The sequence below is a fragment of the Crocodylus siamensis genome, chromosome 4, assembly GCF_052110815.1.
Source record: "Crocodylus siamensis isolate JL-2025a chromosome 4, ASM5211081v1, whole genome shotgun sequence".
Taxonomy (NCBI): Eukaryota; Metazoa; Chordata; order Crocodylia; family Crocodylidae; genus Crocodylus; species Crocodylus siamensis.
The window spans coordinates 211,891,523-211,919,447 of NC_143398.1; the positions used below are offsets into that span (position 1 = coordinate 211,891,523).

Here is a 27,925-nt window from a genome sequence, read left to right on the forward strand (position 1 = left end):
GATTGTAAAATCCCTGTTTTTATTCACGTTACATTGCATGCAAATAAATTTTAAAATAACTTTCTTTCTATGAACAGGGTTTGTTTCTTGGATTTTTTTGTAAATACTTTTCCAAGATTGCAAAGTTAAAGACAATAGAACTGGCTTGCACAACCAGCTTTTACAATAACCTTCTGCAAATAACTCTAAAATATAATATAAAAATGGTTACAAGTTTAATAGGTAAAGAATTGCAAGAGATACACTGAGAACAGAGCACATATAGGAATTTAAAGTAAAAAATCTGCTATCTACGATTTGTTATAAGAAAACATGGTAATTTTCAATATTTAAACATTATAGAACAATTTACTAGCTAAGATACGGAAGTTAGAAAGACTAAACATTTTCATTTTAAAAATCTAGCAGGATCTATATCAAGTCCCAGAATTGATTATCTAGGATTATACCCTGTCTGTGTAGTAGAGCAGTGATGTTTTAGTATATATCAAGGTACTTCTACAAAATGTGTCCCCTTGGCATGTGATAGAACTATTGTAAAAGTGCATGCAAAACTTGCAGAAAAGTTTGAAAACCTGAAATACCCATTTCCTTGCTTGCTGTTAAAAAGAATTCCCATAAATGAAGGGGCAAAGAACAAAATTTTGCAAAAATCATATGCAGCATATACACGTGGTAAAAATGTGTGCAATGTATTTCTAATATTATGTAATGTTAAATTGTCATAATAAAAGTGGATGTAAGAACGTCCAAAAGGAGCAAGCTCATCTCCTCCTATTAAAGTTTTCAAATACCTGATATTTATTGCAGTCTAAAGGTAAATATTTGTTCTTTAGAATTAATGCTTGTGTGACACTCAGGTATCAGTCATATCCAATAGATGAAAAAATTGTGACACCCAGAATATTGTAAACCCGTTGCCATCTCCCCATTCATTTGAAGTAAGAATTTAAGGGCTTCTATACCTGTGCTACTGGGTGGAGGGTGCGGGGGAGGGGTGCTTTAATTAAGAGTGGCTCCAAGAGCCACTCTAATAAAAGCGCCTGTAGCACCTGCAGTGTATTCAGTGTCCTGCACTTCAAAATGGCAGTGGGGGGCGCTTTAACTAAAGCTTGCTCAATGAGATTTAGTTAAAGGGCCCCACCGCTATGTTGAAGCATAGGGATGCTGAATACATGTGACGCAGAGGCTGCTGGAGCATGCTAATTAGCGCAGGCCAGCAGACTTGACTGAGTCTGTTCCAATGCATGCTAATTAGCACGCATTGGAGCAGAAGTCCATCACATGTATAGGTGCCCTTAGAAATGACTGGAAAAGCTCCCTTCCATCCAGCCCATCACTGGTATGAAGCATCTTCCAAGTGGTTTGATGTCCAAGATGTAACGAAGTTGAACAGCTCTTCTAGAATGCATTTGAAAAAATAAGTAACCAAGTATTTTAGACAGTGAAGGATGTCAAGGTCTCATATGCTACTTAACTCAGTAAAATGCCAAGATGTCACAGCAGGAATTCTTTTATCTTTTTCTCAATTTTCCTGGCTGAAAGAAAGGGTAAGTAAGGGCTTATACAAATGGAGTTATTCTGGAAGAGCTATTCTAGATTATTCTAATGTAACTAGATTATTTTAATTTAGGTAGAGTAAGAGTATAATTTTCAAGTTTAAAGTAATTTGGAGTAATCAACACTAAATTGAAATGGGGAAAAAGTTATTTATCTGGAATAAATCCAAACATAGCGCTGATCTAAAATATCTATTCTGCTATATCTGTCTATAAATTTACATTCTACCTTGTTCCATATTAGTTTTTGTATATAAACTTTTAGTGGTCAGAGGGGATACTGCAGCTCTGCTTTGTTGATTTAACACTCACTCTTCTGCTTTACAAGAAAGCAGGAATCACTAGAGAAGTTCCAGTAATATCTACAATCCTTATATGAGCTACAGCAGGCTCCCTAGCTATGGATAAATGGGGTATACTATTTAAAGACTTCGCTAAGCTTTTATTAATAGTAGTGCCATAGCATGATCAATTCTATAAAGATTAGATGATTCTTCAAAAGTTAGATATGGAATACCAAATAGCATGACTGAACATCTCTGAACACTTTATAGCTAAGGCAGATAGCTACTGAAGATAGCTCAGCACTCACTACTGGGGTCAGATTTTCAAAAAAGTTTAGCTTCCATCATCTTCAGCTGAGATAGTAATACACATATTTCAAAGAGCTCAGCAGCCAGCCTGCTCAATTCTTTTGAAAATCTGGTCCAGTTGCAGTTACTGAATTCTGTTGAATATTCTAGCCCTAAAGTGAGTGAAATAGGAACCTGTGGAAGGTTAATAATGGCTTTCTTATAGGCACGTGCACGAAAGAAAAGCCAAATACAGCTCTAAACTCCTCCAGAGTAAATCTATTCAAGTCAATAGTTACCAGTTCTCTTTGCTTTTAAGCCTGAGTAATACCACCAGATTTAATCAGAACTGGCACTAGGTTTAACAACAGAATTAGCTTCAGTATAATCATTAGTGGAAACACTGATCCTGGTGGATGTACTGAAGGATTTAAATTTTGTCTGATGGGTGTGAATGCAGAAAACTGTATTTACCTTGTATGTGGATTGAAGCAATTTCTGCATACTAAAGAAGTGACACATTCTTTCTTAAACCTGCCATCGGTGGTGTCAGTCCACACACTTCAGTGAGTTTTATGCCACTCTTTATACTTGCTAACTGTGCAAACCAAATCTGGATCAGATGGTAGGCTGAATCCTATTCATAGATTTCATAGACATTAGGGCTGGAAGGAACCTTGTGTGATCATTGGGTCCAGCCCCTGCCCAAGGGAAGGAAGTCAGCTGGGGGCACCTTGGGCACATCTACATGAGACTCTTAATGCACAGTAGACTAATTCTACTGTGCATTAGCGCATCAGCATAGATTTCACTGTGATGCACTAACGCACAGTAGAATTAATCTACTGCACATTAAGCATCAAAAAAGCATGCATCTTTGCTACTGCGCATTTATGTAGTACCTCATATTAGAGGTACTAAACTGAATGCACAGTAGCAAAGGTGCATTAATGCACATGTAGATGTGCCTTCTCCTCTGGGAAAAGGACTAATTCACTTGCAAGGATAACATCTTCTCTTGTTTACACTGAATCAATCTCCATTAAAGTTGCATCTGTGCAACTGAAGGCAAAAGTTAAATGTATATAGTTTGTAGAATTTGCACTCACACACTAAATGTGACAAACCTAGCTTGACATTCAGATTCTAGATAGAACTGTGATAGGTTCAAGTAAATCTCTTTTTTTGCAAGTAATCAATAATAACGGCTTGGTATTCAGCAATGTCATACTTCAGGCAATATTCTAAAAGCAGGGATACTTTAAAAGGATAGTTTCTTGCCTGTGATAAAACTGTTCTAGATATGTCTGTGCCATGACTACTTTATGTTTGGATTCTAATTTTCTAGCTTTCATAGCAAAGACTAATATGCAGTTCTTCTAAGGATAGTGTCACACGTTCAACTTAACATTTATTAAGTGCAGTTAAAATGCAAGCAGACGTACGATCAAGCAGTCTAGCATCTGTTAAGGGCCCTTGTGGTATTGCAGACTTGTTCCTTTTTAGGCAAGGGTTATCACCTAACATATGCTAACTTTCGCAGGTCACTACATTCCAATAATTTGCAATTGTTGTAAATTATTGTGCAATACCACTCTTTGTGTGGCATATAATTATCCAGGGTTGCTCATCTACCATAACTATTTTGTGTATATTGATTTTTAAAATATGCATATGCTTGATGTAACAAAGGTAATGCAAAATATATTATCTGCAAATAGTTTACTAAGACTTAAAAACCAGACAAACAATGTCCATTTAAGAATCAAGCATGTAAGATATCATTACCATATATGTTATTACAGCTACTAAAATGGAGCATGTTCTGGGCCTTGTAATTGCATGAATGAATCACTACGGAGAGCCTGTTTTTCTCACTGTAGACCTACGTATGAATAGTGGATGGAACTGTATTATTCATGAGTTAGCATCTTCCATCCTGCTACTTGGTTTTTACTGCCCACTTGGGAAATTTTTAGATTATTAATGAATATAGAGTGTGACTATTCTCTTTGGAATGGAAATCAGATGGACCAAATTAAGACCTCCCATAGAAGTAATTTGCCTCCCATATATGCATTTAAAATGGTCCACGATGCTACTTTAATATGGAATTGCAAAGTTGGATATTTAAACAAGAAATCTTGGCAAACTTTTGCACTAGATGACATACTTCATTATTTATGAATTGTAGCATTTCCTGTTACATAACAGGTTTTGTATAATATAACAATTAATGACAAGCTTTTGAATGTTTGTTTCTAAAAAAAACTCAAGGATTGACTTGGAAAATTGTTTACTGTACAAATAAAATCACTTGTACACTATAAGCATATTATTCAGTATTTTATAACGACATGAAACTTACTTGCGATAGGTCTAAATTTGGACAAATAAATTTATATTTCAGACAGGAACAGCAAGATATGCAAACAAATATTTAGTTTGATTGAGAATTTAGTTCCGTTAGTTACACAATTAACAGGGATGCAAGAAGGTTGAATACATCATCTCAGTATCAAAAAATATTCATTCTTAAATTATGTTTAGTATACTTGTGACACTATGGGAGTAAGTGTAAAAAAAACAAAATTACATAAAACACTGCTCACTGCCAAAATGCACGTACATAAAGACACATGCACGCACGCACGCACACATACATTAGAATTACAAGTCTAGAAGGGCCAGAGAGTTTGGTCATGCAGGTGCCTACATTTTGCACTGGGATCTATCTAGGCACCTGCTTCAGGAAAGCAATTCAAATTGACCAATTTTAGGTGCCTAGGATCCCTACATCATCAATGAGGAGACTTAGGTGCCTCTAAAACATGATCCAAATAGAAAGAGTTAAGCATTTCAGTGTTCTATATAGGAAATGGGCAGACTTGGGAGGCTAGCCAATAGAAAACACTAAGCACAACAGCATGACTGAACTCTCTCTGCTCCTCTTTCCACACATAAGATAAGCTGCACATTAGGTGCCTCCATTCACTAAAGATCCAGAATGCCTAGCCATATTTTTGAGGGTAGGTATCCAACTAGAAGTGTTGATGCACCACCCACTTTTAGCCTAATAGAAGGAGCCAGAATGAAAAGATTCCAGGGGGTATATACTCTGTAGTTGAGTCTTGAGGGCACTCCTCTGGATGAGGGTTGTCCTGGTTTCTGCCCCTTGGACTGAATCTGCATTTTACATTGGACAGTCTTTGGATAAAAAAACAAAAATAATCCTGAGAGAAGGGATCATGTCTCCTCCTTTCCAACTGAATGCCCTAACCATGAGGATATAATCAGGTTCCTTTTTTGCTTGCTTGCCCTCTGGACCCACAGTTCTTGCATTCTTAGCTGCAGGGTGGGCCTGAGTCTACCATAGAAGGGGTACGGATGCCCTCATTCTCTCCCCCATCCCTAGTGGTTAGGACACTCCTGGGAAGTGGGAGATGTAGGTTTGAATTCCATTATTCCAGTGGTTCTTAATCAGGGTACCACAAAAATGTGTCAGGAGTGCCATGATGCTGGGTGCCACTGGGTAAAACTGCCCACACGTCTGTTTTCAGGAACACGTTGAAGCCGAACCAGTGTAAGCTGTAGCATACCAGAATGTAAGACACATTGTTCTGCAGCAGCCACTTTTCAGTTCAGCTCCCATGAAGGTCCTGACAACTGAGACAAGTGGGATAGTTTTACCTGGCCCACATGCCTGTTTCTGGGAGACACTGTGCAGGATTAAATCAGGAAAGGCTGCAACAAGAGCACATGCTCCTGCTACAGCTGTTCCCAATCTGGCTCTGTAGGAGGTGCGTGGTGCAGTTCCATCTGGCTGCAGCAGCAGTGGTAGTCGAGTGAGTATATTATCATTTCATAATATATTTATATTTTTAAGTGGGGTGCCACTACATTTTGAAAAGTTTTGGAGAAATGCCTTGAGTCTAAAAAGGTTGAGAACTACCAAGGTCCTCCCTTATACTAGGGAGGACCTAGAACTGTTGGGTGAGGCAAAAGGTAGGCATCCCACTACCATCATTTTTACTTGAATGATACATTGCTGGTATGAGTTAGGCATACTTCCAGGATGCCTATCAGCTTGGTTGCCTTCAACGACTTATGCAGAGCTTACATGCCCCTGCCACACCAATCTGGATCACAGTGGAGCTCAGGGAGTAATTAGAGTACCTAGGTGATCAAACAGGATCAATTCTGAGTATGCACAGAGTACCAGCCATTAATACCCAAGGAACTTCCCTGTCCAAAATGGAAGTGACAGATAATCTTAGGTAATGAATGCACTTTGTCACTGCTGAAACAGGCACAATCTGGATCCATTCTTTAGAATCCTTGGGCTCCTGTACACATGTGGAAATCCAATCTGTTAATCAAGTCTGCTGGAGCACAGAAATTGACACACTCCAGCAGCCTTCCGTATCACATGTATCAGTGTTCCCATGCATCTCCACACTGACAAAATGGTGGTGGGGTGCTTTGAAATAAAACACATTCAAGGAGCTTTAGCTCAAAGATCCCCACCACCAGTTTTTCAGTGTGGAGATGTGTGGGGATGCTGATACATGCGATGCACGGGTGCTTTTAATTAGAACAGCTCACTAATTAAAGCACCTGGCGCCACATCCAGGAACATATGTAAAAATGCCTGTCAGTGCCTAAATTCTGTCTAAATCCTATTTAGACATCTATGAAAGCAATGTGGGTCTGGCCCAAAGTATGTTTAGCATGAAAAGACTTTCCCATATATTTTTAAGAATGCAGCTATTTCAGCACATTGTATTAAGCCCCCACCTTCTAGCATGACATGAACATCACCTCCAATTTAATCCCTGCTCAGTTGATTGATATGGGATAGTTGTACATTATAAAGTTGACAAAGCTTGGAGTGAGCAAAACAGGTTTGTCAAGATGAAGAGTTGATGAACAGTTGATCACTGTCAGTACCCATTAATTTTAATATTGTTCTGTTAGAAGTGCTTCTGAAATATCATAAAAAATAAGGACCTACTTAAGCTATCCTAAGTGGGACACTTCTGTTCACTGAGTTATTTTCTTATGGGATTTCTAAGATCTCAGGATAAGAGTAGCTTCACCAGCTAGAGGGTCTACTGAGTCCATGATTTTAAAAGACTAAGTAGATAAGGACTTGAAAGCTTTCATGTCAAAAGGAAAATAAATCTACAAAGATTCTCCAGGAGGGAATAAAAAGAAATTAAAAAGGGAAGGGCTCAACTTTGTACTCAAACAATTCCTACTCCATAAATAAATCCTTACAAAAAGAAATGGCAATAGTCTGCCTCTTAGAAAAATCTATTGTAACAAATTTAAAGAAAAACATGTTTTACCTTAAATATTTGTATTTCTGGTGAAATCCACTGAATTTCTATAAGATATTAGATTTCTTTAGTGTATGCCATCAGAAATATTATTGTATTACCATGATGCCGACACAAGAAATACCTCAATTAGATTAAAAATTAGGACATCTGCTGTTCCACTCATAAATGCAAGCGAAACTTATATAAAAGTAGTCTATGCTAGTGACTTGCAGCGAAGTGTTTGTATGTTAACCCTTCATTAAGCTTGACTGCCTGACACAGAAGTATACTCATCTGGAAATATGCATGCTTATATAAAAAAAGCCATGCTTCTATAAAAAATAACAACAATGCTACAATTATTTATTGCTCTGAATCGTGCAATAAAAATCAAACCATTTACACAAGGTGGATATTTTAACAGGCAGAAACATGAAAAAATCTATACTAGCTTCTATTCACAGCAGATTCAGTTAATATCTTCTGAGCAGAAGAATTTACAGGTTAGAGCTCTTCACCTCCTTCAGCAGTTCAACACTCAGATTGCCATGGTACACTGCAAGAACTAAAAGGAAAAATACTGAAATAGGTAACTCATAAGAAAAGAACATATGGAAATTGTTAATGAATTACTAGAACAACAGGCATTATTAACCATATTATATACAGAGTTCAAGAACAGTTTGTCTCTGTTGTATCTAAGAGGAGAAAACAATCCCAACTCAAAATGTAGAAACAAACTGGGACCTGTGTACTATATGAAGACCTTAAGATGTGACTACAGAATTACAGAGGATAAAAATATACAATTTGTTTTTAATCATTGGAGACTTTTAAATTGCTCAGACTCAGTTTAATTATTCTGTGTATGTATCATAAATGTACATGAAATTGTACAGTGTATACTCCGTGCCATGTAGGAAACAGGTAACTGTTGCAATTTACAGGTGTGATCTGGCAATTACTTTATACTGCAGCAGTCAATAGTTCCACTGACATCAACTAAACTATTTTTATTACCCTACTGCTTCCATATACTTTTATCATTTCATAATGTGCAGGCCCTTAGGACACAACTAGAGTGATAATCCACACTTGCTTAATTTTAACATGTGAATAGTTTCACTGAATTCATCATGGACTTATGTTTTTGTAGAATGAAGGCCATGGAAGCTTTATACAAGGGATGTTCTTAGTAGTTCTTTGGGGAAGGGAGGGGGAAGGGATGAACATGAATTCAGCCAAAGAGTTAATACCCAAGGAAACATTCTGACAAGGCTGTAAAAATGTAAAGCAAAATAAAATTTGGAAGTCAAATTTGAAGAGTGTGGCTCAAGTCTGTCATTTGTAACAAAAGCCTTTTCCTATAAATCTTTACAAAACTGAGTACTTTAGATAAAGATACTTACATCATCATATACAAAATTCACAAACCCCTGTTGCATGTTGTCTCTTCTCCTGAAAAAGTCTTAGAAAAGAATAAGACACTTAAGTAAACTGTAGCTATGCAAATCTCCACATTTTCTATGTCTATATTTTATAAAGTAAGTTCAGCTAGCAATACTGTTTTTATTTCTCGTTTTTCAAGCAAAGTTCCCATCACTTTTGAATAACTTAAATAAAACTTTCTTTCCTTTCACATTTAAGCTAAAGCTGCAGTGAAAAAATAAGAAAAGCAAAATGTTACTTTCTATATTTTGCAAATGCTGATCAAGTATTCCTCAAAATACTAAAGATAATTTTTAAAATGCAGTAAGAAAAACCTGAAAAACTACATGTAAAGGAACTCCGACAGCTATTACCATTTTTAGTTGAGAAAATGTTAAGAGTACATACAGCACAGATAATTAGAAAATACAGTACCTGTCAATGTCCGTAGCTTCACACAGCAAGCCACATAGTCATCAAAAAAGATTCTGCCATTCTTGCTATAGCGTTTCACAATTGCAGCTAGTGTTTGAGGGCTTAACCTATAACCTAGAAAGCCAAAAAAAGAGAAAATTATAGGAACACTGTGAGAAGCTCTCATCCACTTTCATAACTCTGGAAAACTTGAAACAATAGTCAAAGATGATGGGGAAGAAGAGTGGGAAACTATTCCTGTTTTGGTATTCCAGGTCTTTCAAGATGCATACCTTTAAAAAATACCATATTTATTTGCACACCACACACCCAAATTAGATATGCACTTTGTTTTCAGAAGGGAGAATGAAGAAAAAAAGATTTTCCTAGAATCTTCCCTACCATGGTACTGGCTCAACCTGGTGTGTATCCTCTGTTCTATGAAGCATGCACAGAGTCCTGTCATCGGTTTCCCTCCCTCTCCTGCTGCTGCTCGACCAAGACCCTCTGCCAGTTCAGCAGTGGTGGGGGCATTAAACCTGTCTGTATTTATCAAAGCTTCTGCAAATATCCTTATACTCAGCTGAGATGCTGCCCCCATAAGATCGTATTGAATAGGTATATCCACTACAAACTGCCATATTGGAAATACTATAACCTGTTATTCACTGTGGTAAAATACACGCTGCACACTAGAGAACAAACGTTAGGCTTCAGAAGTTTTCAAAAAAGTATCTTACCCATAGCTGCAATGACTTGAGTCAACGCGTGAAGTTCCACAGTTCCACTTCTGTCTTGGTCAATCATCATGAAGTTTTGCTTCCAGGCATTAAGAGCTGCCCAGAGTTCTTTGAATTCGTTAAAACCCATTTTTCCTGTATAATCTCTCTAATTGTTTGGTTAATAAAAATAACTTAGAAAACAGCTAACCTAAGAGAGAAAACCTCATTATAAAATTACAAGATATATGTACATTTTAACCACTAAGGCAATAGTACTACTACAAACCACATTGACAACATTTATGTAACCAATTCTGGGCAACATTATAAAAGCATAGAACTCAAAGACAGTGTTCTAAAACATATTAATTTAAAAAGTGTCCTGAAGTTCAAGTTTCTTACATATGAACACTATTGGTTCAGAATGACATAAAAATTTTAATATTCTATACATTTCCTCAAGGATACATCCAACATAGAGATCATAATTCTGCAAGTCTCCAAGCTGAAGGCTGAAAAATATAGTCAAAGACTGATTCAATACCAGCTCAATCTTACTGATGTCATTTATAGTAACTACTGCAGTTTCAGTGAACACAGTTAACACACAAGTTAGTACTTTGCTTTTGCTATACAGCAGTATGGAAACATCATCAGAAAAAAACAAAATACAGTAGAAAGATAGGTAACAAAACACTAGCTATTAAACAGATTTTAGTTCTTCATTTCATTCTTCAGACAACTAAGTTCACTTCTCGGTAGAGTTCTCTGTCTTACAATTTACTAATTTAGTATTAGCAGGACAAAGAGAAAGAGACGCATGGAAACCAAGGGTGCTGAAATGTGGGGGGAAAAAATCTAAATGGAACTTAACTTTCAGTTCAGCACACCCCCACGCCAAGTGCACCACAGGCCCAGAAGAGGAGCTGTGTCAGCTTGACCCAGCTTGCCCAATCTCTATACAGATCGCACGCTGATTTAAGCTATTAGATAAAAATGCCAAAAATCCCCGCTGAATACAGGCATATGGGCAAGCCAGGCCAAACTGACGTGGCTTCTCTTTCAGTAAAGCACTGGGTTTTTTTGGTCCATGTCTATCAGCGACCCAAAGTACCATTTCTTCTTAGCGCCTTAGAATGAAGGTACAATCAACAGGGCAACGTCCAGGCCAAACAATACCACTTTAAGAACATTAAGGTTTCTTATTAGAAGTATAACTTATATAGCAAAGTGTTTTTTTCTCCAAAATAAATCTATATAATACAAATATGGAATTGGGCTACCTCTGAATAAAAGTGTTAGCATGTGTTCTAGCTAACTCTTTCAACATATTATCTCATTCAAAGGATTCCAAAGAAAGGGTAAAGTTTGGGATGGCATTCACATCCTCCAGTGCCCGGGCCTTGTGAATCCAAACGTTTCTGTTTTCTGGTGTGCCAAGCATGAAAATTAGAAAAGTTCACTGGTGCTATTATACAGATGAACTACCTGTGCTCATCTTCAGTACTGATACTGAGGGCTGAGACATTTCCTTAAGAGTATGAAAAAGACAAATGGCAGCGGTAAATGGAAGTGTGAGACAAAAATGAAATTAAATGTCATATGTGAGAGTAGAAAGAAAAATATTCCTTTATGAATAAAACTTTCAAAAACTGTTCACAAATTAAAGACAACATATGGTAGCAACATTCAGTGTCTTACGAGAATAGGTCCCACTGATTCCAGAGTGCATTAAACACATCTGTAGCTCCTCAGCATCCACTTCCCCATCCTGTGGAAGAAAGTGCATAAACTTGTGGTCACGGATACTTGACAATGAAAATCCACTTGCAAAAAATAATACAGATTTTTAACCAAAAACAAAGGATTTAATTCAATATAACGATGTAATAATATTCTAAAAATCTATTGTAGAAGTATCTCTCATCCTAATAAAAACATATGCAGCACTAAGATTACATACTAGAATTTCTTGCCTTTGGCAATTAAATGAAATCCTCCTGTCTGTTTTAGGAAAAAACACTCATTCATATACATTTAAAATAAAATTAATCTTCAGCATTACTAAAGTTACAGTGATATCTTCTAATGATATAGACTTTTTAAATGGTGGCTGATACTGTAAGCAAATTATTGCTTAAATTATACATTCTGCACTGACTTGCACTGTTTTCACAATTTTGATTTAACTAAAATTCTTCTATAAAGTATTTCTATAAAGGCCTCTAGTTTGAACTACTAATTAAAAAAATCAATTTTACCAATTACATCTCTGTTGTTATTTCAAGGATCATCTGTACACTTCTTTCTGTTCCTTTGGTTACAGCACACAGTAAAACTAACATTCTAACCATCTATCATCAAACAGCCTATGATGCTATTAGCAACTGGGATGTTATTTTTAATTGTTCGGCTAAACCCTAATTTGACAGTTATAAACTATCTTCTGCAGTTCAGCTAGGCAACACTTTTCCTTTCCTGATCAAATTACTGTGCAGTGCTGCTGTGCTGTTTTAAATTGCTTGTATTTGCTTCCTTTTACAAGAATTCAAAACTGAACAAAACCCCACTAAGAGCTACCATGTTCTACACTGGAGTTGGTGGCAGCTGCATTTCAGTAATGGCCAAGTGATTTCAGTGTATATAGTGCTGCCAAGCACTTTGAAGCATCTCAGGCAGAAAGGTAATAAATAGGAATTTAGGCTGTCCTTAAATTAACCATCTAACATGCATGACGTGTGACTAACACAGAAAGGTTTCATTTGTTAGCCCATTTAATATTACTTTTTATGCTCCCTCTGGTGTTTTTCAGCTATGTTCCCAGGATTACAATCTGTGAAGTAACTCCACAGAGCACTTCAAGAAGCTGGGTAGAAAAAAAAAACGTATGCTCCTTTTCATTGCCAACACTGATTATGTATTCATTGGAACAGTACAGATAAGAACAAAATGGAGAGGTGAACCTGAAAGCTTAACATCCCAGATAGGTATGTGCTAACTAGATCTTTGAAAAGCCCAAGGCCAAACAGTAACAGTCTTCAAGATACCCATATCTGATGTTCTAAAAAGGAGTCTCTAAAGCCAAAATCTCATGAGGCAAGTGAATGTAACAGGAAGATCATCTTTAGTAAACACATGATAAAGGACTTTAAACTGGATTCTCTCAGATATATTGTGAGCTTTATAGAAAGGTCCTATCAGCTGGGCTTCCACCCCGTCTTCAAGCTGAAAACTAAGGGCAACAAGCTATGTTTTGTGGCTCATCAGTAAGTATAAGTGCCTGACACATGAAGTAGATCTTGCATTAGGTAGGCGGTCAGACTTCATGACAGGAAAACAGCACTTTTGACTGTGCAGCGCATGAGCATACCACATAAGTGCATAATTTCCTTAACTGTATAACACAATGCCATTCCTAACTTGTTGTCTACTGCTTACATTTGTAACAAACTCTGAATATTGGCATATTGGCTAAGAGTACAAACCACTTAAGTGCACAGCTTCTTTCAGCTCCACTGTCTACTTTATAACTTAATTGCCCTCTGGCTAACTGTATGCTAATTGTAAATGTCTATTTTGTAACTAATTGTACTCCTTTTAACTGTTTCAGAAACAGTGAAGGGGAGCAGCTGTCAAAGGGCTGTTGTTAGAAGTCTTGAAAATGACAAGAGCTAGTCACTTTCACAGGTGCTATCTGCCCTCATAATCAGAGTTTCTAACAACAGCCCCAACAGTGACTGCTGTGGAAAAATGAGAGAAGACAGTAACTCCAAAACTGACTTATATCACAGCACAGGCAGTGCTGTAAGCAATGCTTGCCAAGCATTATCAGTGCTGTGGTATTAGCAGCCCTCAAAATGACTGGCTCCGCTCATTTGGAACACTTCTAATACTGGGCTATTAGAAGCCTTCAAAATGAAGGGAGCTGGCAGTTTCAGGCCAGCCGATACCACAGCATTTGCAGTACTGTGTATTTAACTAACAGTGTTTACATCAGGAGGCAGGGCAGTAACCTGCAGCCTATGGGTTGGAATCTGCCTACACAACCATTGGCTCTGGCCCATGGACATAGGGTTTCAGTGCCATTTGGTGGCAGGGGGCTCTAGCTGTGGGTGCTTTCCTCATGTCATCACAGAAACAAGCAGCAGCTGGATCCAAGGGCCTGCCCACCTGCCTCTTATGAACCACGGGTCATTCTGGCCTGCAGCTGGAAAAGGTTGCCTACACCTGTTTTACATTAAGTTACCTTTCTCAGGTAAATGAAAAGCCTTTTTTCAATCCTGAGGCTGTGCACTTAAGTGGAGTACACTGCACTTACAAACTCATTCTATGTAGCTTTTACAAGATATGTATTATCGCTTTGACATTATTATGTTTAGCCAACATAAACAGGAAAGAATTTGGGGTGAGCTTGTCTCATAAGTAAGTGGAAGTTATGTTTTCCCCTGAGGTTTAAACCCCATGTTTTCTCACATTTGACCCACTAGTCTATGGCCTTTCCTACTGGATAATATACAAAGACAGCAAACTCTGAGAAGCGAAAGTCCCCACAAGCAGAATTACCTGACTTCTGGTAAGACTCATCCATTTATATCACTGGATTTCATGAAGGAATATCCTCATCTTGAAGGGGAAAGGGGTATTCTATTTGCATGGAGCACTAACTACTGAACTTCACACATTGCTATGTTATAGAAGGGGTTATTAACATCAGGCAGACAACATACATAGTCACATGCTCTCTACTAACTCTCTGCCTAAGAGGCAGTATTGGCAGGACTTAAGAGTGTGTCCAGCTTTACTGAACTGAGAGACTCTATAATGTTGAGCCTACACTCTCAGAGAGTGAGAAAGACATTTTTTCAGTGGGTAAGCTCACACGAAAGGAGAGAGGATGAAGAGAACTGATTAGCTTAAATTTTAGTGAGGTGAATATTATATTTCTGAATCTTATTTACTAGCCATATCAATAGTATGATGAAACTCAGAAATATAGTTTTCCCTTTTGACCCTCCCCACAAAAACAATTAAATCCCCATGTTTCTATGAATTTCTACCTGCTTAGTTCTTTGAGAGTCAAGGCCAGCACTTCCATCACCCCACTGGTCTTGCTACATGGTAGATGACAGATTGTGGTTATATGCCATGTACTTCAGGAGTGAATGTGTATTCCCCCTACAAAAAACTAAATTTACTACTGTATTATACTTGAGATTTAAAAAATGAAAAAAAAAACTTCTAAAGATCAGCAAATGCTCAGTTAACATTTCAAAAGGGTTTAATAAAAATCTTAATTCTGTGCCTTATCCACATAATTTAAGTAGGAGCTTCTGTTACATAGTTCCACAAACAGATGTTCATGCAAGTTAGAGAGATTAATACAAGCATCAAGGTCTGTCATGTCATAAAGCAGTTACTGCCCATGAAATGGAAATATGGAATACGGGACAATAGTAACCAGCTTTGTAATCTACTTTTACTTAAATGGTGTAATAATTCCCGCAAATAGGTCTGGAATAGAATGAACTGCAACTGCAGAGAGAATGCAGGTTTCCACATGGAAGATACAAAGTTTTTCTTACTATCCTTTTGCAGACCACTACGAATGAAGCATGCTATTTCAGAATTATGGGAGAAAAACAGCAAACAACAAAAACATGCTAAGCATTCTGATTTCTGTAGTTCAAAATCAGTTTTTCACATTGAGAATGGAATGGCCTCTGCAAACTATGAAACATACTCATTCTCACGACTTCATTATAAAGCACACCCCATATACTATAAGGGGGCAAACAGGTTGCTTATCTGTATCTAAGCAAGTTTCCAATATTACTTATTTCTAGAACACACTCATTCAGCAACTTCTTCATTTGAGAATTTGTCCACTCTGCTGTTTAGGATTGTGTGGGCTTGCACCTTTCAGCAAGAGTAGTTTATGTATACTTTGGGGCATGCATGATCTAAGCTTAAATGTTATGCCTGTAAAACAAAATCTTGATTCAACCTAGTTTTGAATTCACTAAGTCTACGTAACATACAAGAGGACACAGTGCCACAGTATGTATATCCTTACACAACATTACCAAAGAACTTGGCTGTCAAAAACCAAGTGACCTTTAAAGAAAGTTATTCTCAGAGGCAGACTCCTGGAAACTAGTAAGAAATCTTTATTAGACTAAAAGTTGTAAAAGCTGCAAATGGAGAATCAAAATTGCCTTTGCCTAGTTTCAATTTCCTATTTGTCAGGGTGAAGGACATTTCATGATTTTAGGAACAGGGAAGATTTTTAATTTGAATTTTATTTTTAGCTAACAGGTCAATTTAAATGCATCCAAAACACACAATCCTCACTCTAAAAGCAGCCATCTGGTTTTCTTCCTCCAACCACTTTATGTTTATGAATGTATCTCATAACCTTGCTAGGCACTCAGGCACTACTTTGAATCTTGAATAGAAGTGGAGGGCTATTTCAGTCCTTTTCCTTCTATTTCTCTTTCTTTTCGGCAGACAGCAAGTCAGATTTATATTACTTTTCCCCTTTTATTTTCTTCCCCTAGATAATAATTCAGTTACCCACTAAGGAATCAGATGCAGCTGCCCTCCAAAACCACCACGCAGCCCAGTAATTGTTGAAGATTCTTCTCCCAATCTGTTAAAGACCTATCACAGCTTCTCTCCATCTTGGAAAACACCCGATCCACAGCTGCTTATTATGCTTGGAACAGTAGTGTGAAACTCACAGAAATCTTATTGGGGCCACTGCTTCCCTTGCTCATAATAAGGGGGAACATGATAGCAGTTTCAAAGACTGGAAAGGTCAACATAAAGAATATAAAGTAACACAGTTTTCCCTTGCTACACAGCAGGGCATATGGGAATGAGTTTAAACTACTAGATCAAAACTCATGAAAGCCCTTCCTCACTGTAAAAACAATAGGATAGTGGAATGAGCTGCTTGGGGGAGTTGTAGAATCTCCTTCATTGGAGGCTTTAAAAAAGAGACTGAATAAGCATCTGTCTGGGATGGATTAGGAACAATGAATCCTGTATCTGTGCAACAGGATGGACACACTGACTTTAATGATCTCTTCCAATCTTATGATTCTATGATTTAAGATGCACTGTGGGACCAAGCCCCAAAAGTCAATAGCAAAACTATCATTTTTGAATAATAACTATTACCATATATAACAAAGACACAAACTATGCACTCAGACTCGAGTCCTGTGAATGGAAATGTATGCACAGGCATAAAACTTTGCACCTTTAAGACCAGGAGAATAGTCTGAAGTGAGCACTCTTACTAGTGCACAGAAGCCCTAGTACTATTCCAGTCAACAGACAGAAAATGACAGTTCCTTGGCAGCATCAATTTTTGTTTCATTCTCCAATATAGAATACTCAAATACAGGTCTTCAATTCAAAGGTAAACATGAAGCTGCATCTAGCCTCTAATCAGTAAGAGTCCAAATGTCCTTCCAAGGGAAGTCATAAATGTCATAGCTGGGACCATTTAATTATAATGCCTTGTCATGTCTTTCCAGAAAGTATGACATCCTAGAAAGCATGACAATATCTTGAGTATCATTAGGGAAGGAACAGAACCAAGGGAGATCAGATATTGCTCTAGTGTAGCTCTGCAGCAATTTTCATATGATTTCTGGACTTAAGAATGCAATACAACAACACTCCAATCCATTAAAACTTTTGTTGCTCTATAGGCTGTAGCTGTTATATAGCTTATTAGCCCAATGCAATTGATTACTTCCATCAGCTCCTGCTTTCACAGGTAGGTAGGGACAAAGGAAGGATAGGATTCCTCTCAAAAACAGAAAATAAAGGTGTTCTGCACCAAAGAAGAAATGAAGGAGAAAAGTTAGTTAGGAAAGCAAATCAAGGCAACACAAAGCATCTATATTCTTGGAGCTGAAGTCAAGCAAGAAGTTGAGAATCACAGCCTCAATCTGTAAAAACTGCAATTTAAATTGTCAAAAGTAAACAGCAGCTCCTCTAATCTAGAAAAGAAGGTCACTCACCTATAACCGGAGATCTTCAATTACACTGCCTCTGTAGATCCACGCTCTTGGGAAGGTGCGTATTGGCACCACAAATCCCAGAACCTTCTAGAGAACAGTTACCTGTGGGGCCATGCACATGACCTCTGTGAATCCTTGCCAACCCCCACTGGCCCCCAGATCTCTTTTTCCAGTTCACAGATTTCTGCCTCTTACTCTTTGTTCTGTTACTATTGCTCCCATTACAGGCTTATAATGCAGACTGGAAAAACTTAAGAGAACCTGTTTTTGTCCCCATCCAATAAAACTGGCGAGTACTTAATACAATACTCTCAGTGTTTAACATGCCTATCTTACACCATGCCACTGGTATTTTCAAAGCTTCACAACCATGCTCCTGTCTAAGTAAGCCAGTCACTAGGGGTGCACTGACAGAGATTTTTGGGGCTGATACCGATAGCTGATTTTTAAGGCAGCATATCGGCCAATACTAATACGATTTCCAATACAGCTGCATGCACCTGGTAAGTGTGCTGTGGTGGATGGGGGAGGGAAGAGGTTTGAGGGAGCCAGTTAAGGCCCCTAAGGTGAGGGAGGGAGTAGGGCAAGGACCGGGGCAAGCACTGCCCAGCAGGGGTGGGACAACACTGGACAGAGCTGTGGCTCATCTGGGAGGCATGGGGTGGGGGGCAGTTTCTGTCACTGCACACACCCCAGGGGGGCACAGGGTGGTGGGCGTGTGCCCCCGGATCTGCCTAGAGGGGGTGGGGGAGGCTGCAGCTGCAGTCTCAGGATGGGGCCGGGGCTGCACTGGGCTCTTCCCAGCACGAGGGAGCTGGAGGGAGGGGCTGGGCCAGGCTGTGCTGTGCTTGGGGCAGATGGCAGCAGCACTGGGAGGTGGGTTATGGGGGGGAGGGAGCTGCAGCCACTCCAAATTTCAGTGTAGATCCCCCCATAGCCCTCTCCCAGCACCGCCACTGCCTGCCTTGAACACAGCCCCAACCCCAGCCCACAGCTGCAGCCTACCCCACCCCTCACTGTACAGACCTGGAGGCACACCTCTTCCTCCACTGTGCCCTCCCAGGGTGCACACAGCAGCGGAAACCACCCTCCTGCCCCACGCTTCCCAGATAAGCCATAGCTCTGTCCTCAACCCCACCCCAGCCAAGCAGTGCCTGCCTCACACCCTCCCTCACCATGGAGGGGTTGATCTGCCCCACCCTCATGCCACTTCCCTCCTCCCTCCCCTTCTAGCACAACAGACTTACCAGCTGCATACAGTTCTCTACACTGCTGGGCTGTGGCTCCTCACTGCCTGTATGCTGCGCTGCAGCCGTGCAAAGGCACGAGCATTTATCAGCCAAATTATCAGCCATATCAAGCCAATTTCCAATACAATCAATTTCTTTATATTGGTGCCAATCCAATATCAAACCGATGTATCGATGCACCTCTAAACTTATAGAAATGTAAGTAAGTCTAGCTTATTGATGACACAGTACATCTACCAACTCTGCAAAAGTTTGAATTTCACTTTTTTATTTCTGAGGTACAGTAGGTTTGTGTAAAGTAACTGGCTGTCCCCTAAGCACTTTTGAAGAACTATATTATTTCAAATGTTCCAGTTTCAAGATTGTTTTTTAAAAATAATAAAAAATATAGTAACAAAGGACAAAACTCATTTACAAGTCACCACTAGCATTAGCCTCTTTATTACTATTCATGAACAATATAACAGTTTAATTCACTGAGGTTAGGGGATGCCAGTTAGAAATTAAAGTACCAATTTTAATTACAATTATTGTCATATACTCGTCAGTTTTACCTAAAAATGATTCTTACTTTGAGAGCTTTCACATCACTCAGCTGAGCAAGGTGTTCAGTTTCTTTTAGAAAGAGAGAAAATTGGTAGGTCTAATTCATCATAGAGCTAACTTAATTACATTGCTTGTATCACCTTACCTGTCCAGCAACAGCGGTGAAGTAAATCCACATGGGGTCAGCAGCAGCAGAGTAAGTACCAGAATATGCAGAATATCCAGAGTATCCAGCATAAGACATATTTGGTACTGCTCCTGGCATTGGCTGTCTCACTGCCATTTGCATTCTAGGCATCTGACCACTGTAACTTCCATACTTTTGTGAAAGAAGAGAAATATGTTAGCATCTTCAACAGCTCAATACACTGTAACAGATTTCCATTTACAAGGAACATCAATTTCTGCATGTACTTTTCTTAATACACCTACTGCACGACTGAATTCAAATACCTATGGCATCCCAAATTCAAACTCAAATCTGAACACTCTGGCATATGGTCTGCTTCAAAAAAGATTGCACAAAAGCTGCGTGATCACTTGGTATGTTCTAATTCAGAGATCTTGGAACCATTTAACATACTTGTGAGTGCAAGGCTGTAAACTGTACTGCAAAAAGACATTTTACACAAGCAAAGTAAAATTATTTCCCAAAAAGAAACAATCACTAAGTAGAAATGCCATTGCCATTTGTAGATGAGCCACATTATGGATATTAGCAAACCCAAACCTTCTGTTTATTTCTGTTTTTTTTCAAGAGTTACTCATTTGGTTCACCAAAAGCATCTGAGAACGTCTCCTAGCAAAAACGGAGACATACACCCAATGGAAGGGAGGGGCCATTGCCAGGGAGGACTATACCGTGGTTGCTCAGGGCTGCAGGGGGAAGTCAGGAAGGCCAAGGCGGAGATGAAACTGGGGCTAGCTACCCAGATCAAGGACAACAAGAAGTCCTTTTTTAAATACACAGGGGGTAAAAAGAAGCTACCGGGTAACGTGGGGCCCCTGCCGGACACACTAGGAAACCTCCACCCCAGAGTGCTGAGGGAATTAGCTGAGGTTATTGTGGGACCCCTGGCACGGCTTTATGAGCGCTCGTGGTGCTCTGGTGTGGTGGCAGAGGACTGGAAGGTCAACGTGGCTCCCATCTTCAAAAAAGGGAGGAAGGAGGACCTGGGAAACTATAGGCCTGTTAGTCTTACCTCGATCCTGGGTAAGCTTTTTGAGAGAATTATTCTGGCAAATGTCCACGAGGGGCCAGCAGGGGAGGTTAGGCTTAGGGGCAACCAACATGGGTTCATTAAAGGCAGGTCCCGTCAGACCAACTTGGTGGCCTTCTATGACCAGATCACCAAATCCTTAGATGCAGGGGTAGCAGTGGACGTAGTCTTTCTGGACTTTAGGAAGGCCTTCAACACTGTCTCTCACCCCATTCTCATTAAAAAACTGGGGGACTGTGGCGTCAACACCTACACAGTCAAATGGGTCGCTAAATGGCTGGAGGGCTGCACCCAGAGAGTGGTGGTGGATGGGTCATTTTCGACCTGGAGGGATGTGGGCGGGGGGGTTCCGTAGGGCTCGGTCCTCGGGCCCGCACTGTTCAACATCTTCATCAGTGACTTGGACGAGGGGGTAAAAAAGCACCCTGTTCAAATCTGCTGATGACACTAAGATGTGGGAGGATCTCAGCATGCTAGATGGCAGGAATAGACTACAATCGGACCTAGACAGGTTACAGGGCTGGGCGGATGAGAATGGGATGGCATTCAACACTGACAAGTGCAAGGTGATGCACCTGAGGAGGAAGAACGAGCAGCATACCTAGAGGCCGGGGAACTCCCTTCTCTTCAGTGCAGAGGCAGAAAAGGATCTTGGAGTCATCACTGATGCCAAGAAGAAAATGGGTTGGCAGTGTAGGGATGCAGTCAGGAAAGCTAACCGCACCTTGGCATGCATCCACAGATGCATCTCAAGCAGGTCCAAGGAGGTGATCCTCCCCCTCTATGCAGCACTGGTCAGGCCGCAGCTGGAGTACTGCGTCCAGTTCTGGGCGCCACACTTCAGGAGGGATGTGGACAATGTGGAAAGGGTCCAGAGGAGGGCCACTCGCATGATCAGGGGGCAGCAGGGCAGGCCCTATGAGGAGAGTCTATGGGACCTGAACCTGTTCAGCCTCCACAAGAGAAGGCTGAGATGGGATCTAGTGGCCTGTTACAAACTAGTTAGGGGGGACCAGCAGGCACTGGGGGAGTCCCTGTTCCCGCGAGCACTACCAGGAGTGACAAGAAATAACGGTCACAAGCTGGCAGAGGGTAAATTCAAACTAGACATCAGGAGGCACTACTTCACTGTCAGAGCGGCTAGGATCTGGAACCAACTTCCAATCAATGTAGTGCTGGCTCCTACCTTGGGGGCCTTTAAGGCAAGGCTAGACAAGTATTGCAGGGGGTCGAACTTGATGATCTCCTCAGGTCCCTTCCAACCCTACAAACTATAGCCTGATCAAATTCCAGGCTGGATAATTAAATTCAATCTTTTTTAATCTTCCCTATTGTTTCTACTGGATATTATATTCTTCATTCCTGTGCTAAACTGTTATTTAAACTAGTAATCTACCCTATTTCAGCAGCAGACCTTAAACTTGATAAACTGAGCAAGGAAACCACATTGTGATTTCAAAGTGAGCATGAGACTACTAAAATCAAGTTTAGAAGTCTTTTTTTTCCTTAAGTCTTTCCTTATGGATAAGGCCATATTATAGATAGCCTTATCCTGAAAAAGGTTAAATATTTTTATTACTATGAATATAAAGTCTGCAAGATTTTGTTCAACTCAGTGTGACCTGAGTTACAGAACATGAGAAGAACACTAGAGGTGCACCAATATATTGGTTGCCTATCAGATCAGTACTGATAAAGGGAAAATTTACATTATCTGCTTTTATTGGCTGTTGCAGTCAATAATGTTCTCCAATAATTATGCCTTCTGGCCAGGGCCTGGGTTCCTTCTCACCCAAAGGACTAGGGTCTCTGGATGCCTGGGTTTCATCCTGTGAGCCAGGGTGACCCCAGATACATCCCCATCCCCTAACCAATGTGCTGGGCTGGGCTGGAGTGGAGCAGCTGCCACAGTGTCCCGGGCGCTGGCACGGCACAAACTGGGGCCAGGATGCGCACTGTAAAAGGTGCCAAATGCTGCAGACATGACTGGGGCAGGGAGAGGTAGGAGGAGCTTAGTTGTGTGGCCTAGCCCACCATGACTCAACCCACAATTAATATCAGTTATTGGATCGGTATCACCCGAAATGGCTGATTAGCAATTGGCTATTGGTATTGGTCACACAATATTTATTGGTGCACCCCTATAAAATACAGGAGGCATATTGCTTATCAGTAAGAAACAGAGCTGCTTATGGAAGCTTCAACAGAAAGCTTTGTCAAAAAGTAGAAAACTGTGCAGAGGCAGCTAGCTGTCAGTATCAGAGAGCTCTTTTAAAGGCAGCTAGGATGGCCCCAAATAATCATACTGTATCAGACAAAAGTCAGGGAACCTGCCCTTTTCATCATGTTTTGAAAGCGGTTTCAGTTCCAAAGAGGGAGATAAAGATATCAAAGCCTTCAAACCCTCATGAAGTAGCCTTTAGAGCCATGGCATTATCTGTCCCAATTTTACAAATAAAGTGTACCTTCCAGTATAGCAAGGCAAACAAGTTTCAAGGTAGCAGTGAGGACCTGCAGGTCCACATGCTCCAGTGGAAGATGAAACTCATGGAGTTAGTCTTCGGGTCTTGGTATACCTTAGGCTGTGACCAGCACACATGTTCACTGGTGTTAGTGCTAGCTCAAGTTTGGAGCAATCACACTACAGGCCAGCAAAGGCCTGGAGGAGTGAAAAGTAAGAATCCTTCCTCCCATCCCATCTCACTCTGGGCTTCCCCTCTGTGGCTCCCCCCCTGCTCCTCAGGGTTCCTCCCTGTCACCAAATTCCTTACTTGTGACTGTCTGTACCAAAGCAGGAGGCAGGGAAGGGTTAACCACCCCAGCTCCCCTGGGACAGACACAGCAGATAGCCACAGGTACGCAGGAGACAGGGACTCCTGGTGAGCCTGGATCTGGGGGAGGTGTGGGGGTTAGGAGGTGTGAGGAGGCAGTGGGTCTAATCAGGGCCAGTGGGGAAGGAGGGCATGTAGGGTGTTTACAAGATCAGAAATAATCCTGTCCTGGAGGGGGATAAGTTTGAGCTGCATAACAAGTGCTTGAAACCAGTTTCAGGTGGTATTTATTGTGCAGACAATCCAGGGGTTAAGAGCTCCAGGAGTTTGCCCAAAATCATCACGTAACAAGGCCCTAAAATTAATAAAGCTGAAAGAAGACAGCTGAACCCCTAAGAAATGTAGTCTGTTTTATATGACTTACAAAAGACTGTGGAAACAAGACAGAAGTCTCTATAAAGTCATTCTTTTTAGAGCTTGTAAATATCTGAATCCTGAGGGACAAAATTCTTCATGTGCTTAGTTTGAATGGTTGCAAACATACTAGAAACTTGTGACATAGATGATTTTTTGCCCATACTAAATCATAGCTACAAGCCTTTTTTTTTTTTTTTTTTAATAAGTGGACAAGTCTGTACTGTAGCATCACTCCTCAGGTGGTTATTAGTGAATGTACTTCTGGTCCATCCTAAACCTCTGCTAGGTTTGTTAGAAATAGTGTAAAGTGTGATGTATGTTTGCAGATCGTAGACTTGTAGAAAAATAGGACAAGATATCATCTAATCCCATTCCCTGCTCAAGCTTCCTCATCTAAATTTTTCCAGAGAAGCACTTTGTCTAATCTCCTCTTAAAGACTTTCAGTGATGGAGATTCCACAATACGTACACATTACAGAGATGGAATTCCAAACTTCACACAATGATTTGGGGGTTGCCTTTAAAACAGCAACATATAGGTTCAGCCACCTAACTAATTATCCCTCATATACTGGTAGAACTGCTCAATGTGAAAAGATGTATGAGCTGGTTTTATTTTATTTTTTTCAGTGCAATGCATCTGTTGTTTCCTGCTAAGAACCATTAGTGACAACCTGGTCAGCTGACTCTTGCCTCAGTGGCCTCCCTTTCTAAGGGAGGCTTATAGTTCTTGGTGAGCAGTGGCCCAGGATCCCTGAAAAGTAGCAAGTAGGCCAGACTCTTTTGCCAAGCAGTCTTTGGCTTGGTGAATCTGAGGACCTTGTGAGTTTAGAGTTATTATGCAGCCAGTCTTTACCCATCTTCACATTACATTCACATGTACTTTAGTTGGTCTTTTCAAACAACACTGACAGGGTCAAATGGCTACAAACTGCCTATGGATAATTTTAGACTGGAAAATTAAAAAAAGATTTCTGATTCTAAAAAGAATAACATTTTGAAAAGGTCTTTCCTTCCTGAAGCACATCCTGTTGGACAAGAAACAAATGCAAGTCTCACAGCCCAAGTGGACACGCAGGGACCCTGCCACTCTGACACAGAACTGGAAGGGATCTGCAGCAGGACCCCTGCACATGCGGTGTGGGGCTGTGCTGTGTGCCCCGCGTGGGTAGTAGAAAGGTCGTTCTTACAGGGTGGAAGGTCTTTGGCAATCCCATGCTCAGGGCTCTTGCTAGCAGCCAGCAAGAACCAGATGAGAACCAGGAAGTATTTCCCCCACCACGTAAACGCGACTGGCTTCTGGGTTTGGGGCACGTTGTTTTTTGTGTTGTTTGGTTTGGTTTAGGGCCTTCCCTCCAGACGCTGAGAGCGGGCGCACCCGATGCCCCTGCAGATACTTGGGAAACCAGCTGCCGAGGGGGGTGGTCACGCAGACTGCCGAATTTGAGATCAGGGCAGAATCTCTCCTCCAGGCCCGACGGGGAAGGGAAGGGAAGGGAAAGGAAGGGAAGCGGGCGGGGGTGGCTGGGGCGCCTTCCGCTGCGGCTGGGCCGAGGGCCGCGGGGCATCGGCAGGGCCGGGCCGGCTCGGCCTGGGGGGACCAGCCATTGTCTGGCGAGGCGAGGAGCGGCCTCCAGGCCCGGAAGGCCCTTCACAGGGCCGGGCCCGCTCCTTTGTGCGGGCCGCGCCGGGGCGGGGCCGACCCCAGCCCAGACCCTCCCCCGGGAGCCGCGGGGCCGGGGCCAGCGCCCGCCCCCCTCCCCGGCGCGGACACTCACCGCTCCGAAGCCCGGGTAGGCCATGGCGGCGCGGGCGGGGCGGGGCGGGAGCGTGAGCGGAGCCGCCGCGGCTGCTGTCACCGCGCGGAGCTGCTGTCGCCGACGCCCCGCCCCGCCGCTCGCGGGGGCCCGGCCGCCTCCCATTGGCGAGGCCGCCCGCTCGTCAGGGGGGGGCGGGGCCGGGCCTGCAGCCCTCTGGCCTGGGCCCGCCAGCCGGAGCATGTGGCTGTCGCCTCGCTGCTTGCGTGTGCGGGACCCTCCGAGAGCACCGCGCCTCCTTCCTGCTGTCCAAAGCATGGGCAGGAGCTGCCTTTGCCCTGCTTCACCCTCATCTGGCAGGGGAAGCACCATGATGACCACCAAGCTGGTTTTCCTACTGGCGGGGGGGGGCAACCACTTCCTTGGCAGGGAGAGGTCCCCTGACCCGGGTCCCGCTTCCACCAGGCTGTGTCCTACTTACCTGGCAGGGGAAACACCACGTGTCCGGGTCTGTGAAGGCAGTTTTCCTTAAGTGCTCCCCAGGAGAACTGTTCTTCTGGCGCGGTTTAGTACCCACCAAAGCGTTGGGGCATAAAGCTGGCTTTATGGAAATGGGAGGCTCCTCCCTAGCTTGCTCCTGCGGCCATATGGCATTTGAACCCCAAGCTTCCTGACTTGGGCCACCACATAGGATGCCTGCCAAAAGACGTCGGAAGTACAGGCAGTCCTTGACTTACAACATTTCAAGTTAAAACGTTTATAAATTGACACCCACTTTCAACTTTACAATGCCAGTTTCAACTTACAATGCTTGATCCGATGTGACACCACACGAGTGAACAAGTTCGCTGTGTTGCTCATCTCCCTGGAGAACATCTGTCCAAACTTCCTTGGACACTTTCTTTAAGAAAGCAGACAAGACTCCAGAAAAACCTGCAGCCAAGACTTCTGAGAAGACTCCAGCCAACAGACCTTCAACAAGTCCAGCAAAGTCACCTCAAAGAAGTCCTTCCAAATCAATATGATTGCTATTTACAATATAAATATATTAATGTAGCTACATTACTCATCTATAATTGACTGAGTACAAAATTCTGGGGTATTTTTGGTGAAAACAGGGTATTGGGCCTTGGTTCAGGAACCAATCCCCCATTTATAACATTGTTTCTTACGAGAAAATTAGCTCCAAGTTACAATGTTTTGAGTTAAGATGCGGTTTTCAGGAACCAATTGTGTTGTAAGTCTGAGGGCTGCCTGTATATGAAGCCCCTGATGGGGGTGGAGGATGTTTGCCAGTTGTAGGGCCATTTATGGTTCTGGACTGACTCACAGATTTGGATTTGATTTGGCTGGGAACACAAATTCTTTACAAAAAAAAAAAATGTTTGTGTCCTGTATCAGGAGTGCCCTGTGGCAGTGCAGGAACCTCCTGGTATACAGCCACGCTAAGCTCAAGCAAACAGACCACGTTCAAATGTTTCTGAGTGAACTCCAGTCCTGCTACCAGAAAGCAGTGGGAGAGGATGAAGCCAACTCCACCTGGAAAAAGAGACATTTGGCATAGGCTGTTCAAAACCTCCCCAAGAAGGGAAGTGGACAGGGAGAAAGAAGAGGACAGCTACACAGCTAGACATGGAGACAGCGAGAAGGATAGCAACAGGATCAGCAGCAGCAGAAGTGACGGTGACATCAACAGTGACAAGGACTGTGAATGAACTGAGAATGTAAACCCTAAATTGGAGCCTGGATGAAGGGATTGTATTTGGGTTAGGGAAGGGAAGACGGTGGGGTGCAGGGGAAAGGGTGCACTTATTGTAATGGGTGCACAGGTTTCTTAATGTGGTTCAAGAGGTGTGATGGAAAGCCTATGGTAGAGGATTTTTACATAGATAGATATAGCTATATAGAG

At 41.5% G+C, this 27,925-nt stretch overlaps 1 protein-coding gene across 2 annotated transcripts; it reads right to left on the reverse strand.

Moving 5' to 3' along the window:
• Window positions 1-26,185, reverse strand: GCA (grancalcin). Of its 2 annotated transcripts, none has more exons than XM_090045606.1 (8): window positions 26,038-26,185; window positions 19,997-20,170; window positions 11,721-11,790; window positions 10,488-10,531; window positions 10,038-10,185; window positions 9,319-9,432; window positions 8,865-8,923; window positions 1-8,020 (listed from the first exon to the last, which is right to left on the reverse strand). In XM_090045606.1, exons 1-8 carry the CDS (start codon window positions 26,179-26,181, stop codon window positions 7,994-7,996), a joined length of 780 nt encoding a protein of 259 aa, XP_089901732.1. In that variant the 5' UTR covers window positions 26,182-26,185; the 3' UTR covers window positions 1-7,993. The 2 variants fall into 2 exon arrangements, with proteins under 2 accessions (XP_089901732.1, XP_089901733.1); XM_090045607.1 differs by lacking the exon at window positions 26,038-26,185 and adding an exon at window positions 15,077-15,194 and having other exon boundaries at window positions 19,997-20,113.
• Between the last annotated feature and the right edge of the window lie 1,740 nt (window positions 26,186-27,925).

What these genes read in the sequence shown, in the direction of transcription:
- GCA (XM_090045606.1), bottom strand. Translation starts at nt 26,181, where the DNA reads ATGGGAGGCGGCCGGGCCCCCGCGAGCGGCGGGGCGGGGCGTCGGCGA. An exon ending in AATCAGTGGGACCTATTCTC is followed by an intron (nt 10,532 to 11,720) that starts GTAAGACACTGA and finishes TATATTTTTCAG; the next exon opens with CCTTCAGCTTGGAGACTTGC. An exon ending in GAAGCTACGGACATTGACAG is followed by an intron (nt 8,924 to 9,318) that starts GTACTGTATTTT and finishes TTCTTTTCTAAG; the next exon opens with ACTTTTTCAGGAGAAGAGAC.